The following is a 23333-nucleotide window of genomic DNA, read 5'->3' as shown; positions in this document are numbered from 1 at the left end:
AATTTTGAATGGATGTCAATGGAAAAGATGCTTTTCCAAATGATGTGTTTGTCTACCAGCAGGGCTAACAAGGCTATGCTAACCAGCCAAACCTGACTTAACCCCTTGGAATGACCTGTTATTAGACAAGCACCTCTTACCTTGATGGATGTTAATCCATCACCCTGTAAATGAAAGTTCAAAACGAATGCATTACATTGTGAGATACATTACACACTGCATCTTGCTCTGTTGTGTACGGCACACATATAGTAGCCTAGAGGTCATGTGGGTATTTCACACACAAAATGTGCAAGCTATTTACAGTAGGCTGTGCATACTAGACTGTGTAAATAGTAAGAGTACTACGGTAGTATTCTACTTCGAGGACAGCCACTGATGTCGAAAAATGCTGCAGTTTTCTAGGTTTGGATCCCTGATGGAAGCAGCGCACAGAAGCGCATTGAGTGTGTTTCGCGGGACTGGCCCTTTAAGAGACTCGCTCTCGCTCCTGGTTTTTGTTACTCAGTAACACCCGTGTCATTTCACTATGGCGAAGGGGCGGTAAACAAATGCGATGGAAAAGCGCGTTCTCTGTGTGAAAATACATTTGCTTTAGAGATGATTTGGCGTTTAGTTGGATATGTTAACAGTACGGGACGCAGAAATGTGTGAAAGTGATGCAGACAGCGCGCGGACCATCCGTTTTCAGTAGTCTAACATGGACCAGATCAAACCTTCACCACCAAACCTCTTCCAAATACACCATTTATCCTGTTAGTCCGGGTCCGTTTTAGGTTGAAATCATGTTGACAGGGTCCAAAACCACCTTTAAAGTGAGACAGATGGTACCGGACATGAAGGTAAGCATTAAGGTTAAATAATAATATAAATATCATTTATTTAGGAGTTTATCATTGTTTTCTCGTGTCTGCGGTGTCTACTCGTATTATACTACGCAAGCAAAATCTTGAGAAAGGGTTTCGAACACATCTGTGTAAATTGTATTCATTTCACCTGTCAGTGTGTTTGTAACAGATGTGTAAATGTTTAAGTTGGCTAATGTTTGTGCAACTTTCATGTCCATGTGATTAGTCACTTTCCCGGGAAAACGGCAATTAAATTCCTAATTTTACCAGAAACACTTTTAATGGATGTGTCCACAATCTGCAGTTGTTGTAGAAGTCAGTTTTCCATTTAAAAAAGAAAAAAAAGTTTTTAACTTTTCCAAGAATGACTCATTTTGTCTGGTGTATGAATTTGAACTCCAGCACTCCACCAGTGTTTAGTATTTTTTCAGATGCTGTGATTGTTAATGATGGAATATACTTTTCTGTTCTATTCTATCCGTATTGTATTTAGAAACGGCATTCACATAGTTTCAGTTTATTTAGCAGAAACTCTGGTTGCGAATCAGTTTTTCCATTGAGAAAAAAATCTATAACTATAAAAATGCTCTTTAAAAGCAACAGGAAAGCATACATCTGCTTTAGTGGTTATGTCTGGCTGTTTGTATTTGTTACCTTTCTGAAAATTATACAGTCTAAATATGTTTGAACAGGATTTTTAGTTGGGATTTTTTGGTGTACCTTTTTACTCACAGGGTGTGGTGGGTTTATTTTTTGTGATTTCATTCATGCATTTAGCATGCTCGAGTCATATACACATACACCTCTTTGTCACTCACTTACTGTTTTTGGAGATTGCCAGTTTAAATTATTTCGCATTTGTTGTATGGAACAGAGGAAATCAGACTTTCTGCCTAACATCTCCTTTTGTGTTTCACGGAAGAAAGAAAAAATGCATGTCTGATTGACATACGAGTGAGTAAATTATGTCAGAATGTTAGTTTCTGGGTGGACTAGTAATCTACTTTCTTTAGTTGTAATCTGCTGGTGCTCACCTCTGCTGCATAACTTTCTCCTATGGCTATTTTAAGATGGCTGGGGGGGGGGGGGGGGGGGGACGCTAGCAGATGCCTCCACTCGCGGATTCCCGAGAGCGTAGAGGCCCTAATGTGCTCAACATCTGGCTGTTGCCATGGAAACAGCCTACCCAGAACTCACTTGGTGTGTGGATTCTGAATATGCATTGTGTGCAGTGTCAGACATGTAATCCAAGTGGCTGTTCCCTGCACAGAAAATGAATCCAAGTTTCTGAGTGTGTAGATGGTGTCAGATTTACTGGATGGAGCCCACCCAAGCCGGTGCATTTGAGAATGGGACGACCTATATTTTGCTCCAGTGCTGTAAATGAACAAATGGAAAAGGAATTGTGAATGTAGCAGTTGTGGCGAGACTTCACCACATCGGCTTTTTCATTTAAAAGTCATTAAACCAGCTCAAACCAGTAACCCAGTCATTCTTCACAGCAGTGGCGGTTCGCCAGGGGAGGCAAAGCCTACCCTAAATTTTGAGGTGGACAACGGGAGGAGGGCAATTGAATGTTAAATAAAATTCCCAGTTATTAGTTTCATTGTCTCAGAATGTGAATTTCTTGTTGTAATTTCGCTATTGTCACACCATAAAATATTACTGAAGTCAGAACCATGTCTGATTGATGCCACGCTCTTCCTCAGACATGCCGAATCTGCCATTCAGAAAACTGTGCTAAGGCGAGTCTGAGGGGACGGAGAAGGCAAATCCATAGCTAGAGACAGTGTCCAAAATCATATACTGTCTGAGTAGGGACTACATTTGAATTTGAACTTACTTTGCAACTGTTAACAAGTATGTTCTATATAGTGTGAATGAAATTCGGACGTACTACATCCGCCATGTTGTTACTGTCATGTGACCTACCAGCGTCAGTTACGTCGCTTCACTGCCAGTCATAAATACTCCCCGTGGACTCATGGGATATTAAAGTGTCCATCGAATGCGGACTTCAGAATCTCTCTGGAAGTAGTAGGTCATCCGTGGACTTTTCGCTTATTGTTCTCGCGTACTATATAGTAGGGAAGTATTTGATTGGGGATGCGTTGGTACTTATAGACTCCATTGGTTAAAAAAACATTGAGTATTTCACTTTTAGTGTTTAGAGTGTTGAGAAAAAATACATTGCAGAGGCAGCTAGCCTCCCTTGGTATATCAACCAATCATCACAAAGATGTAAATTATGTGATATTAGTTTGAACTGGTCCTGCTGATAATATACCAACTACCTTAATTATGAAGAGAGAGTACAGATATTGAATATTTAATCGCCAACAAATTTACCAAGATGATATTCAAGCAGCAGCTGCTTATTAAAAATGAAGGAAGACTCCACACAGAAGCTGCAGTTGTAGGCTATATCAGCTTCACTGAACGGACGAATGCTGAATAACACGGACATTTATTTTGATAGTGTAGGTGAGTGAAATTATATTTATATTTTCTTGCAAAAAAAAGCCATTTAAAAAAAATCCTCTGGAGAGGATCCCCAGACCGCTACAATGAATGTGCCGCCTCTATTTTAAAATCCATGAGCCGACACTGTTTCAGAGTGGAGTTTTCGAGTTCTTCAAATGGGAGTCTTGGGATCAGCCTGTTTGGAATGTTGATGGTTTAAATAATAAAACTAAAAATATGGCTCGCTGGTTCCCCCATGGGTCAAAATCCAAATATTCTACTGTAGGGCGACTTCCTAGATCAGAAATATCTCATTCATTGTTGCTTTGTTTGGTTTGGTTTGAGTGGAACACGCCATGTGGCGTATGTAATTGATTCAGCTTATGTTATTGAAGTGAATGCCGTCATCTGGTTTTGGTGCGAGATGAGTGGTTGTTTAAATAAGGGATTTGCTGAAGGTTTGTTTTTAAAAAGAAAATACTTAAAATTCTATAAAAAGACGGTGCATAACATAAACAAGACTGTGACACACCCTCTAATTGAACTTGGAGCTTTTCCTGCACTGCCTTTCCTTATGAGACATGGGTTTCTTTTACCATCTTAATAAGCTCCATAAAGAGCATGATGACGCTGTAAAATAGCTGAAATAGTGGCAGGTTGTGCATATAAATCAACATAAAACTAGATTATTTTTGCAAAAAATTTTTTTTTTTAGTGAATGACGTTGGCAGTTCTAGGGTATTGTGGGTGTCGCAAATGTGTTTAGAGTGTGTTTTTAGTAAGTTTGGTTGCTAGGGTGTTCTGCTGGCCTAAGGTCTTTAGATATGGCTCTGATCCTTTTTGTGGGATCCCCCCTCCCCCTTTGCTTGTTTTATCGCTCACCAAGCGAAATGTACACTACAGATCAAATGTTTGGAACAATTAGGTTTTTGAAAGAAGTCTTTCATGCTCAACAAGGCTGCATTTATTTGATTATAAATACAGTAATGACAGTATATTGTGAAATTATTACAATTTAAAATAACTTATTTTATAATATAATAATTTATCCCTGTGATGCAAAGCAGAATTTTCAGCATCATTACTTCAGTCTTCAGTGTCACATGATCCTTCAGAAATCATTCTAATATTTGGTGCTCAAGAAACATTCATTATTCAATGTTTTCAATCAATGTTTTGCTTTACAGAACCATTCGTAAGTTTGGGGCCAGTAAGAGTTCTTCAAGAAACAATTTTTTTATGGTATTAGTATTTAGGCTGGTTTTATTTGGGAAATTCAGAAAGGCAGCATCATGACTAGACGGGAATGATTTTTAATTTTAGGTAGGCTATATAAGTTTTGTAAGTAACAAAGGAGAAAATACTTCAAACGTTTTATGGAAATGGATGCATTGTTCCCATTTGTTGACATTTCTTTGCTGTTGAGAGAATGAGAGATGCACGCATGGAGTGCATGAAAATAATGAGCGCTGAACAATAGCTCAGCTCTTTAAAGCGTTGGGTTTAAGCGTCCCACCGGGCCTCTATTGCCTCATTTAGCTCTAGATTGATGCCCTGCACAAAGGCTTATTGTGGCTCTGGGCGATGACTAATAAACTTAACAGTGTAAGGTTTATATGGTGGCATAGTGCATCCACACATTCACTGGCCGTCCTGATTCAGGGGAGAAGAGGCCTGTATGTTCCCTCGGCTGCATTCTCTGGCCACAGAAACCAGGGGAAGCCATGAGCAATGGAAACTGCAATGAGTCTTGGCTGAAGCTGAGAGGAGGGAGGGATGTGTTTAATGGAGAAGAAAGAGGCAATGAAAGAGATTACATGATAGCGGTGGCGACCATGTGACTCGAAGAACTGAACCCTCAGCAGAAATGTGCTACTGAGGGGTTTTTTCTTCTTCTTCTCCATTTATCTGTCTTGCACTGATTGCATGTTTGTTCACTTCTGAGATGTTAGGCTGTCCAGTTCACTGGGATTTGAATGCGTGATGACTCCTGTCTGGAAATACATTACTTTAGGAATGCTGCAGAGTGGAATTTAGATTATTGGAGTAAGTTTGGAAGAAGAATCCCTATAAATACAGATGCAAGTGTGTGTGTTTTGAACACATTGTTGCTGATCACAGGGAGATAAAAGCTTAAGCCTGAAAGCAAACACACAAACATACTAGCACTTACTGCATGCCTTTGTTCTTATCTTAGTTGAAATTTAAAATGTAACCTCTGTTTAGATTTTGCTTTGTTGTTGTGTTGCTGTTTATCTTCAGGTCTTGGGTGGAACACCAGACTTTAAGGCTGTGTTCACACTTGTAGTTCGGTTCGCTTGGCGTTCACGTTGGCATTTTAACACCGAACCTAAAGATACCAAAACTAAAGCATATGGATATGTTCACAACATGATTGGTCGGCTTTTATTACGTAGGCCTATATTTCGCGACAGAACTTACCGAACATCCAAAACAATGCTGTGTGCTGAGCTAAATGCACTCGTTGTATGTGCATAGCCGACATATGATGGCATTTGGACCAGCTGAGAACTCGTGAAGAACTTATAAAATGTGTAAAGGAGTCAAAACAGCGTCAGGAATCCCTCTGTCACACACAAACAAAGATCTGCTGTGAGGAGACGCGGTTCTGATGCTGTACCGAACTATAATGGGAAACATCGTGACTATGATGAGAAAAATAATGGGTATGCTTGAGCATTCTGTCGTTTTTAGGGTCACATCTTGTGACATTATGTCCCGTTTTTGGTTTGTTTACACGTCTTTGGTCCGTGTTGCGTTCATATTTCAGTCGAACCGCACCAGAGTTCATTTGGAAGTGGACGAGACCCATCTTTTCAGCCTCTCGTTCTGCTTGTTTGGTGTCACCAGGGTTCAGATGGCAGAGTTCACACTTATTCAAATGAACCGCACTAACTGAGCAATCGCACCAGGGTTTGTTTTAATCAAACCAAACATGACAAGTGTGAACATACCCTAAACGTTCAAAAACAAAAACTCCACTCCACTCCAGATGTTAAAAAAACACAGAATAAAACGCTTTCTTGTTCTTGTGGATTTTATTCTGACGGGCTCAATTAGAATCAATTGCAACTAAATTTATAAAAACTGAACTGAAACTTATGAGCCAGTAAAAAATATTCTATACATAAACAGTATTTCCTCAAAAAAAATTAATATCATCGTATACAAAGTTGTCTTAGAAAAACTTTTCTTGATTGTTGAACTGGATTTGTTATTTATTGATTGAATTTATTTATTTATTTTTTAAGAAAAATAGTTTTTTATTTGCTACTTGAACCCACTGTAATGTTGGATAGATTTTCTTTGAATTTCTTTTCTTTTTTTTCTTCGTTCCTAAAGGAAAGTTTCCTAATTTTATTTTTGGAGTCTCCTACAATAGATTTACATGCATCCAAGAAGCATTCTGTCTCTCTCTAAACCCCTCCTGTGCTCTGATTGGTCGATGGCCTAGTCTGTTGTGATTGGCCGACCGCTTACAGCTCGTAAACAAAATGCCCATTACTATATCTGAATTTCAGCTCTGGAGTCTTCCTCAGCACTTGATACACAGTGATTCGAACCGTAACAATCCTGTCGGTTTTACCATATCAATTCGAGCCAGAGTCCTCCTCCTTTAGAAGTGCATTTAAAGTGGATTGGCAGTGCAGAAAACAGTCTTCTCAACATGTCGACAACACGAACCAAACTCTTCCAGGCCTCAAAGTAGATGTTGTTCACAGGCAGCCAATGAAGACCATAGGCTGGCATTATGCAAATTTGTTATGTAGTGTAAAGAGAAATGAGATGGAATTGCTGAAGACTTGTTTCAACTCTTAATAATATAAAAGCATAATACAGGCACTTTAATTTAACTCTGAACACTTGAATGACTGCAGTTATTATGTGCATGATGTAGTCAGATGCTTCTGGTTCAAACTCTCCATTGCGCCGGTGTGATAGGTGCTGTGGGTTCAGACCACTGGAAGTATGTCACCCCTGTTATGCTTCTGTTCTACTCAGTAGTGGATGGCAAATGAAAGACGCTTTGTTTTAAATGGGACGATAACATCAGCATGTGCAGTTTTAGCCTCTTGTAAATGAAGCTACTTTTGTGGTTCAGTTGCACAGTGGGAAATGAAACCTGAAAGACTATTTAGGCAAAGAATTGAAATATAGAGCCACAAAGTGCTTTCCTGCATCTTGGTAAAAAACAAACCACTATTCTGACCAGTTCATATAAATTTTAGACCCTATTTCCTGTTTCACAACATCAGAAGGCAAAGGCGTAGGTATTTTTAGCATAAACATGTCTGTTTAATTAGGTTGCTATTATTCTGTACTTCCTGAACCAAATGATTTGAATGCATTTTGAGATGAATATATTGTGTAAAATGAATCAGTTAATCCACCAGTTGTGTAGCTTAATTTCTTTATTTTGTGTGTGTTTGCTACAGGAGAGGATGATGAGCCACAGTAGCCTTCACGCGCGGGGGAGAGATGTGCTCGGCCTCTGCTGTTTACCAGGTGAAGTCTCAATGCAATGCAAGCTTATTTTTATAACGTTGAGATTTATCAACAGGATTTCCATGTTTTATCTATGGGGTTATCTTTTGATAGTCATTCACATTAGCGTTCAGAAGTTTCATATCAGTAAGATTTAATTGTTTTTTTCTTTTCTTTCTTTTTTTTAAAGTAGAGCTCAACATGGTTGCATTTATTTGATCAAAAATACAGTAAAAAAACTTATTATTGTGAAATATTTTTACAATTAAATTTCAATTTTAATACATTTTAAAATGTAATTTATTCCTGTGATCAAAGCTGAATTTTCAGCATAATTACTCCAGTCTTCTGTGTCACATGATCCTTCAGAAATCAGAATATTTCTTATTTGATCCATTTTTAAAACCGTTGTGCTGCTTCATATTTTAGTGGAAAACATGATCAACTTTTTTCAGGATTTTTTGATGAATCGAAAGTTCAAGAGAACAGCATTTACTTGAAATAGCTATATAATTTAAAGCATTCTTGCTGAAAAAAAGTCAGGAACAGTAGCTACGTTAACATGGACTCCTTTTGTTTCAAATCTAAATTAGTTCATTCCGATTGATGAATCTGAACGTAGTGTTTACATGAACGCTAAATAAAATGCTAATGCTAAATAAAATGCTAAATAGAACGCTAAATTCTCGGGATGATGTGTGCGTTTATGTCACAAGCTTAAAATCGGAACTGCACGAATATAGTGTTTCCCACCGTTTTCACATACTATTCTCCTACATTGCTACTTTTCATTGTTTTAAAAAACAGACTTGACGCCATCTCTCGTCTCGTGATGCTATGCAAACTCTGCTGTGTTCGTTCATGTGTTTTGAAGGAGGCGTGGCTTTGGAGAAGCTCTGAAGGGAGGGTGGGATCTCATGCTTTCAAAGCTAGCTTGCTATTGCTAGCTGCTATGAAAATTGCCTACCCTACCTTTAACAATAAGATAACACATATCTACGTATAACTATAAATAACCTTTATTTATATTGTGCTTTATACAATACAGATTGTTTCAAAGCAGCTTTACAGTCATAACAGGAAAAACATGCATTTCAGCTGTTGTTCAACTGAAGTCAGTTCAGTGTTAATTCAGTTCTGTTGTAAAGATAATCAATTATCATTTTAATTTAGTTTATCTATAAAACAGTTCTGCAAAAAAAAAATTGTCATCGTCCAGCTCAGCTCAGTTCAGTTCTCATACAGCAGCGTCAGTACAGTCAGATCAATAATATTGTTGAATATTAAGAGAGGGGAATATTCTAGGAGAGTGTGTTTATTTAGTACAACGTGACACACGAAAACAGTGATGTAGTGTTTTGGCATGTGACTCCGCACTTTGTTGGAAAAGTTACACTGTTTTGAAAACCCTACTGACAAATGCTTTGCTGCTTTTAGGTAGTTGATCCCAAAAGGAAAGCACCAGGTCTGGATGGTTGTGGTCTGTGCGGGAGAATAACAGTCTGTGTATGTGGGTGTGAATGGGCTCAGAAAACAATCGCTTAGTGTGCTGAGTGTGTGTCGAACCCCAGCAGCCCCTCGCCATAATCTCAGCGTCAGCAGTGTGTTAAAGCAGCAGCTTTATTCAGGAATGTTGGCAGGCCGTGAGTCCGACCCGGACAACCTAATCTGTAACGCTTCATATCAGCACTTACTCTCAGCGGCCCTTTGGGACCATAGAGCGATTCCCAACGCATCAACATTTAATAGAGCTGCTACTAACCTTAACGCTCTGCACACACACGGCTCAGTCTTTGTTGTTATTCAGCTTTCAGAGTCTTATGGACTCCAAACACACACACCTGTCTGTTTTTACTGTTTACATTTGTGAATTCAATAAAATTCTCAAGGGCGTTTACATACAGTTGCCCCAAAACATTTGACACCTAAACCACACTTTTAAATGTCTAGACGTCTAAAGCTGTTGCATTATATTCATATTTTATTTTCTCAGAACTAATTAGACTTTTTTGAGCTAGTCTCATTCACTAAGAAATCTGTGTACGAAAGTTTTTTACGAATAAATCATGATTCATCAATATCTTTCATTCTAAAATGTATTCTAAACTTACGAAAAAATGTAGGAACAACTGAAACCACTCGTACGTGCTCTTGGTGGCCTTATAAAATTAAAATAAAATGAACTTTTCAACAAAGATAAAGATCTTAAATATATGTGCTTCTAAAAGGGTGTGCGGAAGACCCTTATAATTTGCGATGTGATGTGATGGCCAAGTACGGTAACACATACTCAGAATTTATCCTCTGCATTTAACACATCCAAGTTAGTGCACATACATTATTGAAGCTTGGCTACCTCTCTGGACACCCCTGTTGCAAAATCAATTTCACTGCTTTAACCGCAGACTTTTCTCAGTTCAAAGAACTATGACACTGGCACAAAGGCCATGTACACACTCCAGCTGAACTAAATTGTCACTTCACCTATTAATATGGAAAAAATAACAAGCCCAAAGATGCCTATAATAAGTGGGCATGGCAACGCTGCAAATGCGTGCTTTACGAGCATAAACAAAAACACGGCAGAGCGAGAGGCGAGCGCAATGGTCAACTTTTTTCATGCGCATGTTTACATAGAAAAAGAATGTAAAAGTAGCACAGTGGAATAAAAAAAACTTGAGGTTTAGCCAACAAAATTAACAGATATTATACATGGTTACACACGCTCACTCACACTGTAGCCTACATTACTCAAAAAAAGAAATGCACATCGTACACAGCCACAGAAATACACAGCCATTTGTCACGAAATAAATGAACACGCTGTTGCATTTTAATAACTTTTTTTAAAAACTTTTCAACATTATTTTGCAATGTTTACTGATAACTACAAGCCGTTTGATTGGTTGTAGGCTACTCAAGGAGCTCTACCAGTTATGGTATGGATTGATAGTGTTTGTGTCTGAGACTCCTTGTCTATGAAGGAGAATTAATGCCAGGCAAAAATGCAATCATTACATAGGAACGATGATCCAATGTTTAACCAGTGTTTGTTGAAATCCATTTTATGTGTGTTCCATTCCACATTCGTTTTAAGGTATTTCACGCAGGCTATACATGATCACAGTTAGATTGCATGTTAAGTTATTTTCTCTAGATTTTAAAGCAGGATTTAAAAAAAAAAATTTGCCACCCCAATAAAATCACTGGGTCTTATCTGGCCACCCCTGAAATAAAGTTCTGGCTATGCCCAAGCTCAAGGGCTCAAGTCGTGGGTATTGACATTTTCCTGCTGGTATTGAGAATCGAACCTACAACCTTCGTGTTACAAGTCTGACTCTCTTACCATTAGGCCATGATTTATTTTTTGTGGTGTTTTTTTCTTTATTATGACAGACAGAAAGCAAAGTGGGAGAGAGAGGGGGACGGGATGGGGAAAGGTCTGCGAGCCAGAACTCGAACTCTGGTCGCCTGAAGCGCAGCGGAGCTACATTTCAGTGCGCTGCCCACGAGGCTATCGGCTCCGACCAAATTACTCAAATTACTACCTCGGTCACTAATATAGAGTACTCCAAATTCATCAACATTAGAATGAGGTGAAGATCAAATTCATGTGCATATGCAAGTGTTGTGAATTAGGTGGAAAGTTTTCGCTAGAAGTGTTTTTTAATCGACTGGTGTGGCAGTTGTTTTTGGTGGATGTATGAAAGCGATTTTGTTTATTGACACCTACAAAAATACAGTTAGTACTGACAGCATTAGGTTGTCAAACATATAGTGTCAAATTACTTTTGCATTTTCATTTTGAACAGTTCAAATTTTACAGTTCAAATGTTTGGGGTCAGTTCTATATTTTTTTAATTAATATTTGTATTCAGCAAGAATGCATTAAATTGATCAAAAGTGGCAGTAAAGACATTTATAAACTTACAAAAGATTTATATTTGAAATTAAAACGTGTAAAATGTGTCACTGTTTCCACAAAAATATTAAGCAGCACAACTTTTTTTCAGTATTGATGATAATAATAAGAAATGAGCAGCTTTTTTGAGCAGCAAATCAGCATATTAGAATGATTTCTGAAGGATTCAGCCTTGGTGAGCAAAAGAGACTTCTTTCAAAAACTTTGAAAAATCTTCCAACTTTAAACTTTTGAGTGGTAGTGTATATACTAGTACAATATAGACATAAACACAGTAGATACAGTAGTAAAATATAGGCAGTGTTGACAGTATAGATAATATTCTCGGTTGAACACCAGTCTGAAGCAGCACATGTCATGACTACTCCTTTGTTATGGGATCCTCATTCATTTGAATCTTAGAGGTCTAAGCTTATAGATATCACAAGTGTCATCCATCCACAGTGGTTTGAATATGTAGCGCTCAAACACAGATTAACCATTCGGAGTCAAAGGGCTCACATTGCAGATCCCCGTGGACACACACGCAGTCATGTGTAAGTCTCGACCTCCATCCACACGATCTCTGATAACCCTCCAACGCAGGACAGAGGAAACTGAATCGGTCCATGGGGGTGAACAGGTCAGAGGATTTTGAAAGAGTAGATTATACTGTATATACTGCTATTTAAAAAGATATGTATGTAACGCAATGATAAATTATTCAAACATGTAGTACGCTGCATTGTTGTAACGTGACCTTGTCATGTTTAATTTAGAGAATGGCATCCAGTTAGCATCTCAGAATTAAAATGAGTCATTTTGCACTTTTTTTTTTTTAGCAATTGCACTGCATTGTGTGACGCAACATTTTTTTGAGTGCTCTGGTTGTACTGCTCGTTTAGGCAGATGCATACAGAAAAATCACATTGAACACTTACTGCATATTTAAAAAAATAGTATGGGTAGTATTGTAATGTGCAATTTTATACATACCCCATGAGATACTGTTTAATTGTTATGTAGAGTTAGTATGTTCTTATTTGTGTTGTAGGGTGGGTGAAAAGAGAGGTTTTTCTGGCAGTGTCTGTAGCAGATGGTATTATTTAGCTGCGTTAGTGTATTTTTTTTTTTTATTTGACTTTGTGGTTTATTCCTGTGACTGGGACAAAACCCCAGTAAGTTCTAGCAGCAAACCAGCTCAAAATGACTGACAGGCAGAGAAGTTTTGTTATTGGCTAAACTATTAGCAAACCATGTATGTATGTATTTACTTTATTTATTTATTTATTTATTACTTTAAAAAAAAAAAAAAAAAAATATATATATATATATATATATATATATATATATATATATATATATATATATATATATATATACACGTTTATTATTTCATTTATATTTATTTATTGTTAGTTTTCTTTACTTATTTATTTGTATTTTCTACCCATTTAATGTATTACTTATTTATTTCTTAATTTTTAATTTAAAATTTTCTTTATTTTTTTTACATTTTATTTTTTTAATTAATTTATTAATTTATAACTTCTTTTCATTTATTGTTTTTTTTTATTTTTATTATTATTTTTTAAATTTTGTTTATTATTTATTTTATTTTATTTTATTGCTGTTTAAGAGCCCAGGACTGTGAGCTAATTATGTGAGGTAGGGACATTTTCTGTGTGCTTTTCTATAAAAAAGGTCTTCTTGATCTTACTGTTTTAAAGTCACTGTAACCCAGTCCTACTAGTAAACTCTTGCCGGCAATGTTTTAAGTAAAAGCTTTTGAAATGATAAGATAGATGTTTGGTCTTTTACGACTGGGAATGCGAGATGTGGCCTTGCTTAATGGTTCCTCGTTCACGTGACGTCATACGGTAGCCTAAAACCTTGAAAAAGAAATCAGGCTGATGTGAATCTGAGAGGTATAGCATGGCTGTGGTAGCGCACGCTACTCTTGACTGAAAGTGAAGGGTAATGGGAAACAAATGCTGACAAAAACAAATGAAACTGGATGTGTGGTTCAAATGAGCACAGTAGCAAATCTCAAACTGAAATGAATTAGTGTTATTCATTATGATTGAAACGGTTTAATTTTGAGCTAAATTGAGAAATAAAAGACGTTACGTTGTCACTGCTAATACATATTATATACTATAATGTATAATACTTATTTGTTAATATTTTGAATGACCTTTTATTTCATATTTTTAATTTTCTTTTTAATTTTAGTTCCATTTTAGTAATTTTGTTGTGATTTTTGTGCATTTTTATTATTTTTACATTTTCTTTTAAATATTTTCTATATAGCTAGTGTATATTTCATTATTAGTTTTAGATTTAGTAAAAAATAACAACAATGAAACATTTTCAGTTCTCATGAAACTGTCCAGTGAATCCTAAGCGCTCTGTTTTTCTAATAGTCCAGTAATCACTGTGACTGTCCGATCCCTCTGCTTCCGTCCTGTTCTCTCTGACATCTGCTCCCATGATCCCTCAGGAATGAGCATTGAGGTCCAACGCACCCTTGAGAGTCATAAAATCAAGCAACTCGCCTTTGCAAAGTGACCACAAGAGCAATAAGAGCAACCCGACTCATTTCATGTGTTGAGAGCGTGTTCATGCCTGACTCTGGCGGCTTTAAGAGGCTCTACCAGTATTAAACTTCTGTCCTATGTCTTATTTTTTTTATTATTGTGTGTGTTTTATGTCAACAGACTCATAATTTCCCTCAAACTATTTTTGAAATACCACATATCCTTTATATATGTGGCCTACAGAGCCTTTGAAGATTGTCTTTGACTTAAAAACCAGATGTTTGTGTGTTTTTTTTTATTTCCACATTTTCCTGTTGCTATAGTAAACTTTAAGCAGTATAGATGACTCCATGCTAACAGTTTTCATGTGTGTGATTTGTGTGTTGGTCTTCAGGAGAGTGTGTGTTGCAGCGGGCCGTCCTGGTGAGGAAGAAGCTGACGGCTAAGGAAGGAGGAGGCTGGCTGTCTGGGACTCTGTTCTGCACTCATTTCAGAGTAGCCTTCGTGCCTCAGGACAGCCAGAAACCTGACGTGAGTGCCACAGATTGCTGAGATGTTTCCGGAATGAGAATCCAGGCGCTTCTGTTTTTCGTGTAAAGTTGAGCCTTACTGTGAGCTGTGAAGTGCTTTTTGCCGTTTATAAAGTCTCTGGCAGTCTAGTGTCACATCCTCTGCAGACATATTTATCTTGATGACTTCTTTTTCTCCTTGTTTTCTCCTAGGATAATGCAGATCCCGTGCTGCTAGGAGATCATGACGTAGCTCTCGCCTCTATTGACAAAGTTGTGGCAGGTGAGGCAATCTTTACAGACAGATAGATAGATAGATAGATAGATAGATAGATAGATAGATGGATAGATAGATAGATAGATAGATAGATAGATAGATAGATAGATAGATAGATAGATAGATAGATAGATAGATAGATAGATAGATAGATAGATAGATAGATAGATAGATAGATAGATAGATAGATAGATAGATAGATAGATAGATAGATGGATGGATGGACGATTGGTCGGTCATTCGGTCTTCATATATCCTGTCAAGAACATATCTAAGTCACATTTTAACCCAATGTTTTAATACATTTTAGGGGTTGAACGACTTCACATTTTCTTAAAGTCGACATTTATGTGATTAAAGTCGAGTCGTCGTTGACTAGTCGCTAATGATTTCATTAATGAGCAAATAAGCCTGAACCTCGAGCTGAGACTCTGAAGCGGGTTGTCTTGTACACAGTTATGGCATATGATTCAGCGCTGCCACAAGGCTATTGCTCCTACATAAGTTCTTTTGTCGTTGGGTTTTTATATTTCTCACAGATTTCGGCTCGTTCTAAATCATATACAGATAAAGTAGCACAGTAAAGATTACATTTATTTGAATGCATTAGTGTGAGAACAAATGCGTGTAAATGAATTCTACTTGGCAGCGTCTCTCTACTAATAGTGAAGCTGTGGGTTTTAGTTACTAAGAAATATAGGCTAGAACTTTTCCGTTTCTAAGCTATTTTATTGATAAATCACAGAACAGTGTTGACATTAAGTTTCTGCTCTACTGAATGTTTCTGTGTGCGTGCGATCTGTGCGCTACTGCCTGTATGTGTGTGCGTTACAATGCAGGAGCGCATTAGTTTAGAACGGTGATTAACTTACGTGTACAATAAGCTTTTAAAATGTGCATTCACTCGTTCAATTTTGAGCATCTAGATGGTATAATCAATCATATCTTGTGGAGTGCTCTCGGAGTATGTATTTATTTGTAATTTTAACTGTTTGAGTGTAAAAGTGGACTTCAAAGATTTCTTATCCTGTTACGCCCTCTATAGGCCATGATCAGCGACTTCAAGTCGACGTCAGGCTTTCAGAGCATTTTAAAATATTGCTTTTAAAGCATTAATGCATAGATACCCTAATACATAGGTATGTCTGTTGTAGTGGGACCGTCGCGCACTAAGCTCGTGACCCCTACCTGCTCCCTGAAGTTCACCCCGGAGGAACTGGTGTTGTACTGCCGAGACCTGCGTGTTCTCTGCTTCCTGTTCGACAGACTCACACCTGATACTCAAGCTGTGGAGGTTTGTCCTCAAATAAGGAAAACTGTACGGCTAGACATGCACTACTGTTAAAAATGTTTGGGGTCGGTACGATTTAAAAAATGTTTATGCTCACTTAGGCTGCATTTATTTGATCAAAAATACAGTAAAAACAGTAATATTGAGAAACATTATTACAATTTAAAAGAACTGTTTTCTATTTTGGTATATAAAATTTAATTCATTTCTGTGATCAAAGCTGAATTTTCAGCATCATTACTCCGGTCTTCAGTGTCACATGATCCTTCAGAAATCATTCTAATATGCTGATTTACTGCTCAAGAAACATTTATTATTATTATCAATGTTGAAAACAGTTGCTGCTTAATGTTTTTGTGGAAACTGTGATACATTTTTTTCAGGATTCTTTGATTCTCTTTCAAAAGAACAGCATTTATTTGATCTTATAACATTATAAATGTTTGACTGTCACTTTTTTTCAGTTTAATGCATCCTTGCTGAATAAAAGTGTTCAATCTTAATGGCTCCAAACTCAAATGCGCAAATGCAGATGAGATTTTTTTCCATTTCATGCTTTTTAAGAGCCAAAAAGGAAATACAGTCAAATATTGGCAAAATAGTCTTAAATTAAATATATATATATATATATATATATATATATATATATATATATATATATATATATATATATATATATATATATATATATATATATATATATATATATATATAAAAGATTGCCATTTTAAAATGACAATTATTATGATTTTTATTTAAAATATAAAGTAAAAAAAAATTAAAAAATTATTTATTAGAACACATGGCTGCTTTTGAATGGCTGTCAATAAAGAAAGTTGCCTTTTTTAACCAGGTTGTCTGGTTACAGCATCTACCACCAGGGCGATGATAACCATCCCAACTGCTAACCTCAGTATTTGAGTTCACAGTGCATACTTGCGTAGAGTGTGTTTCAAGCCTTATCGTTGATCAACAAACTAATGACTGCCACACTACTTTAACTTGCTTTCAGATTACGTATACCATTGCTAAGACCTACCAGCCACTGAAACCTGGGACCATCATCTCCTTCCAAAATGCTGCTTTGGGCAGTATTGGTGAGTTATTAATAATCAATGCAAACAGCCACTATGACACAACAGATAAAAGTGCACAAGGAGAGAAAATCCTGTGTTTATAGATAAAGCTATAGATATCTTTTTTTTTTTTTTGCGTATCTGCAGTACGTTCCCTGAGGGTTTTTGCAATGATTATAATTTAGAAGAAAATGTGAATATGATCTTTTTACATTTTACACTTTTTACATTACATAGTAATTTGAATGTGACCTATTCCAAAAGATGCGCTCAGTAACAGATGTCTTCGACTTATAAATTGAGAGTAAAACTTTCTTGTTGGAATTTCTTGTTCATTTCAGTAGTTTTTGTCAGATTTTGAAGCATCAGCAAAGTGAGGAAATGAGTTTCAGATCTGTATTATAGGAGTGAGCAAAATTGTATTAATATAAGTATATATATGCGTATGAATTAAGTCTTAATAAATAAACAGCAATAATGAGCTACATGTTATTTACTAAGTATTATTATACAGATAAATATAAATGGAAATGAGTCTTTTTTTTTCTCTTATTTAGTGAAAATCAGTGTGGAAAACATTCTTTGATTATTTTTAACTAAATATTATTATTTTTTCAAGCGATTTCAGAGCAAATACATAAATATTGTGATTTATATTTTCAAAAAGCTGAATAATTTTGAAATATAATAGTTTTCGCCCAGTCCTAGCTGTGTCACCCACGCATATTTGATATTTAAACGAATCATAGAAGGAAATGTGAGCCAAGCCACATCTCTGAGAAGGAAAGTGACCGTCAACCGGATGAATAATGGAAAGTAATTTGAAACAGGTCACCTTCTAGCCCTTTTTCAACCTTGTCAAGGTTTGTTTGTAGTCAGTTCATGTTCATTGCACCAGTCCACTTGCTCTCCAGCAAGCAAATTGAGTTTGCAGCTCTCGGGAGGTTTTGCACATAATCCGGATCTTGTAACCAATCCAAACGTTTAATGCCTCTCTATGCTGTCTATAGAAATGAAGCAGTTTCTAAGCAACCGGCGCCGTGACCCCACCATGAACTGGTTCGAGAGTTCGTTGGGTTGGGAGCAGGAGCTGGAGAGGACAGGTGCCACGGGCTGGAGGGTCAGCTCTGTCAATGACCGCTTTGAGATGTCCACCAGGTAGAGATCCACTTTCAGACCTCCTGTGCTCAGTTTAGTACTGACATTAGAGGGTGTTTTTCCACTTTTTAGACACCACTGATGTTGTGTGTACCATAACAGGTTACCGTGAAATGCTGCTCTCACACATACTCTCGGGTGAATAGCCTTTGGTGTGTTCTCCTCCCATTTGTGTAGAATGCACGTATGCACGTAGAATGGAAAAAGCTAAATAATAATAGTTATCATTTGAACATAACGTGGCACAATTGCTGATTTTTATATGCAAAGTAGTAAAGTTATATAACATCTTCATGTACCATATGGGCCAAAAGTGATCTTCACCCTATTTTATTAATTATAAAAATGTGTTAATGATTTTTTCCACATATTGCGTAGTTGTGCTTGGAGTCAATTGTTTTATTTGTAAATGAATGAAACATGTCAAATTGTGCAGACATAATTTTGGCCAAGCTGTCATACAAAGAAATTATGAACACATGCAAAAACAAGACCAATGATATATTAATAACTGATTATGTTGTAGTCAATGTATACTTTTTTCTGCATAAAAATATAACCTGTAGCTGCAATTTTTCCCTTTTTTTGCCAAATAATTTGGTCAGATAAATACCCTAACCAAGTTTAGTGTTTTGTTCTTCCCTCCTATTTAAAATATTTTCAAATATTTTCCTCATATTTTGATGGTTTAATTGAACTTTGTAGGGTGTGTATTACTACTGTGTGCTGTAGTTGCATATTGCATGCTTATCCAAATGCGTTATACACTTTTAAGTTGATGTTTGGGTCATTTATTTCTTGTAAAGAAATTAATACTTTTTAGCGAGGATGCATTAAATTAACCAGAATTGACAGTAAAGTCATTTATAATGTTACAAAAGATTTCTATTTCAAGTTGATGCTGTTCTTTTGAACTTTCTATTTATCAAATCCTGAAACAAACTCAAACAGTTTTCAGCATTGATAATAATAAGAAATGTTTCTTAAGCAGCAAATCAGCATTATTAGAATGATTTCTGAAGGATCATGTGACACTGAAGACTGGAGTAATGATGTAAAAATTCTTATGCTTTGTGCTTATTCAAATGCTTTGATAACAGGAATAAATTACATTTGAACATATATTCAGATAGACAACAGTTATTTTAAATTGTAGTAATATTTTGTTTTTGACCAGATAAATGCAGTCCTGATGAGAGCTCACCACATAATATCATGTTTTCACAAGGATATCCAATCATAATCGCATGTGGAAACTGCTAACACTTTTTTTTCTTCTGTGTTCTTGTAGTCTGCCCAGATTCAATGTGGTTCCTCAGAGGGTCCTAGACACAGAGCTCAAGAAAACATTTGCCCACTTCAATGAGGGACGCATCCCAGTGAGTTCAATCTGACATGCCTTTACAAAACACCAACCCTTTAAAACACAACATGAAATTAAATATGACTTGGTATAAGGATAAAATCACTGTTTACATATTCGATGAATGTTCCAAAATGGAATGTTCCTAACTTTTGTTTTCATAATACTTTGTATTGTTATCATAATCAAAATGTAAATACTTTCTACCAAGGCTGCAGAGCAAGGCAAAATGATATAAACATAAGGATAAAATCAATTCCTTCCCAACATTTTCTCTTTTCTCACAGAACATTGTTTGACTTAAAATGTGTCACATTGCAAAAGTAAAGTCTTGTGAATGATGTTTCATGTTGTCCTTAAAGTAATAGTTTGTCCAAAACTTAAAATTGTCATGATGTACCATCCTCATGTTGTTCCCAAAGTTCATGCTATTTTTTCTATGGAAAAAAGGGAATGTTTGAAGAAATTTTTACAAAGCTCTTTTCTGTACATTGACAGTTCATAAAGAGTAAGCCTGTAAAGTTTCAGAAAATACATAAAATCACCATAAATAATACATAAGACTTTAAAGGTATAGTTCACCCAAAAATGATCCCATAATTAACTCGCCGTCAAGCAAACCTAGGTGTATATGATTTTCTTCTTTGAGCAGAACACAATCACAAGAGTTATATTAAATAATATCTTGGCTCTTGTAAAGAGTTGTTGACGCTCCAAAAAGTGCATCCCTCCGTCATAAAAGTAATCTATACTAGACAACTTCAGTGGGTTAATAAATGCCTTCTGAAATGAAGCGATGCATTTTTGTAAGAAAAGAAAAGTCTGTTCTCATCTAAGCTTATGCTACGCCTACGTCATACGTCATACTTCGGGTCAGAGGTCACCCTTCCACCAGAACTGGACTCTCTCATGAACGCCCGTACGGCTTCAGAAGGCATTGATTAACCCACTGGAGTAATACATGGATTACTTTTATGATGGATGGATGTGACTTTTTAGAGCTTCAAAAACTTGGACGCCATTCAGTGCCATTACAAAGCTGGGAAGAGCCAGGATATAATGTGTTCGGCTGAAAGAAGAAATTCATATACACCTGGGATCATTTTTGGGTGAACTATTCCTTAAAGTCTTATGGAGTAATACGATAGCGTTGTGTGCGATTATAGTCATCTTCAGAGTGAGCTGTTTAATATGGGACATATATGTTTTTATATTGAAGCGTTTTATCATTTATAATAAAAAATTGAACTCCCCTCAGCGATGGTGTTGGCGACATCCACGTGGCAGCGACTTACTACGAATGGCCAGCTTCCAAAACAACATCTACCATGAGAAGGATGACATCAGGTTTTTCATCATTTCTAGATAACTTAGACATCTCTTAGCAGCAGTCAAGCATCCATCGATGAACAGAGCCCTTGTCTGTGATCCTCAGGAACCTGGAGTCAGTGCTCTTTGGCGGTCAGCAGCTGTGTGTGATTGTGGATCTTGGAGAGGAAATGCCGTCACCTGCAGATATCCAGCTGGCTCACACGAGACTCCGGACTCTTTGTCTGGGCGGTCAGTACGTTTAGTTGATTTTTAATGAACTGATGATACCCTGGTGCAAAGGCCAGCTTAAATTTCCAGACTGGTTTATGCTGGTTGTTGCTTTTCCAACTTGGTGATACTGGCCAGGCAAGCTTGATGGGTGCAACAGCACATCAGCATCCAAAACAGGGTCCTATTATGCTTTTTTTTTTTTTACATGTTCAACTTTCTTTAGTGTGTAATGTTGCTGTTTGAGCATGAAAAAAGGTCTGCAATGTCTCAAAGCACAAAGCCACTCCAAAGGGAGTTATTCTCTATATCAGTGTCACTGTTTCTGAACTCGATTGTAGTCTTGCGTTTTCTTCTGGGAAAGAACACGTCATAATATTCCTCATTTAAATCAGGCATACACAAAAAAAGGGGGCGAGGCCAGGTTGAGTTAGCTAGTAGTGTGTTGAAACTCACGGTTATGGTAAGGGGCGTGATATTTCCCAAACACGCTCGAGGCGGTTGACCAATCACAACACACTGGTCCAGCCGACCAATCAGAGCACATTGCGCTTTTCTTAAGGAGGGACTTCATAGAGACAGGAACTAAACAGAGCATTACTGACAGACTGGGAAGAGAGGAGCTGCAACAATGTCAAATATGTGAAAAATAATGTGTTTTGAACATTCAAGCATTAAAACTTATTCTAGCAGACCCCAAAAACAAAATTAAGACTTTGTAAAAGGGCATAATATGACCTCTTTTAAAGAAATAATTCAGGAATAATTCACCCCAGAGTGAAAATTCCTTCATTTAGTCACTGCTGTTCCAAACTGAGATTTATTCACTTTTTCTAAAATGTCTTTCGTCATTTGTGGTTAAATTGTGACTTTGCGCAACAGCTGTTTTGTTTGAGACTGGGAGACTTGGGTGGGGATCTGAAGATTTTGTGTACAAAGGTCAAGAGCTTCTATTGTTTGAAAAGATCAATTTTAGTCTTGCAGAGATACAGTCTTATTGTTTTGTCTGGCTTCACATTCCTTCTGTGGTTGAACCCACACTGGCCTGCAGCATTCTTCATAGTGGTGCGAGTTCAAAGAGCAGCTCGCACAATCCCACCACAGACTTTTGTTTCTCCACATTTTTCTGGAGTGCGCAGCATTTTTGCTTTGTCAGTTTTATGATACCATAGAATTTTGGAAAATTCCAATTGGTTCAGAGTAGAAGGTGTGATAGACTGATATTGACATAGATTGTGAGATTATCGGCATAGACTGTGCAAGAAAGATGGCAAAATGTTCAGAGATTGTAGTTGCCTCTTGAGTTAAATGTTGGCAAATGTTTTTTTGGCCAGTTTTCAATTCCTAATGTGTGGTAAATAAGTGTTTCATTTAATTTCAGCAATTTTATGTACGTGTTGTTTGCTGTAATTCAATTTTGTTATGTGAATTTTGCATTTTAAATTTCTATTTATTTATTAGCCACATTTGTTGTGTTTTTGTTTTGTTGGATTTGTTTGATATAATTCAATTTTATTATGTAAAATGTGCATTTTATATTTATTATATATATGTAGTATTTATGTTTATTTATTAGCCACACTTGTTGCATTTTTGTTTTGTTGGACTTGTTTGATATAAATAAAAAATATTTAATTATATTTATATTAGCCATTGACCAGTATTGTTGTTGGTAAGTTTTACAATGTGTCGGTCAATAAAATGTTTTTTTTTTTCTCTCTGCCCCCAGATATTTCATCATCTGTATCGGTACCTGATGACAGGTGGCTCTCCACACTTGAAAGCACTCGCTGGCTCGACTATACCAGGTATGTATGTATGTGCATGAATATAAATTGAAATTTCATGACAGTGGTTGTTGT

General features: G+C 36.6%; 1 protein-coding gene across 1 annotated transcript in view; it reads left to right on the top strand.

The window, feature by feature from the left end:
- The first annotated feature begins 496 nt into the window (after positions 1-496).
- Positions 497-23333, top strand: part of mtmr11 (myotubularin related protein 11) — a 30634-nt gene continuing 7797 nt past the window's right edge. The window contains exons 1-11 of the mRNA XM_079893610.1: positions 497-842; positions 7769-7838; positions 14653-14789; positions 14981-15050; positions 16199-16338; positions 17348-17432; positions 18422-18569; positions 19861-19948; positions 21191-21279; positions 21368-21492; positions 23201-23279. Of these exons, the coding sequence (XP_079749736.1) occupies positions 786-842; positions 7769-7838; positions 14653-14789; positions 14981-15050; positions 16199-16338; positions 17348-17432; positions 18422-18569; positions 19861-19948; positions 21191-21279; positions 21368-21492; positions 23201-23279 (1088 nt within the window). The 5' untranslated portion in view covers positions 497-785. The remainder of the gene's footprint in view (positions 843-7768; positions 7839-14652; positions 14790-14980; positions 15051-16198; positions 16339-17347; positions 17433-18421; positions 18570-19860; positions 19949-21190; positions 21280-21367; positions 21493-23200; positions 23280-23333) is intronic.

The sequence above is a fragment of the Squalius cephalus genome (genome assembly GCF_949319135.1).
Source record: "Squalius cephalus genome assembly, chromosome: 15".
NCBI lineage: Eukaryota > Metazoa > Chordata > Actinopteri > Cypriniformes > Leuciscidae > Squalius > Squalius cephalus.
The sequence above is the reverse complement of the archived record's forward strand: the minus strand, read 5'-3'. Positions and strand labels throughout refer to the sequence as shown.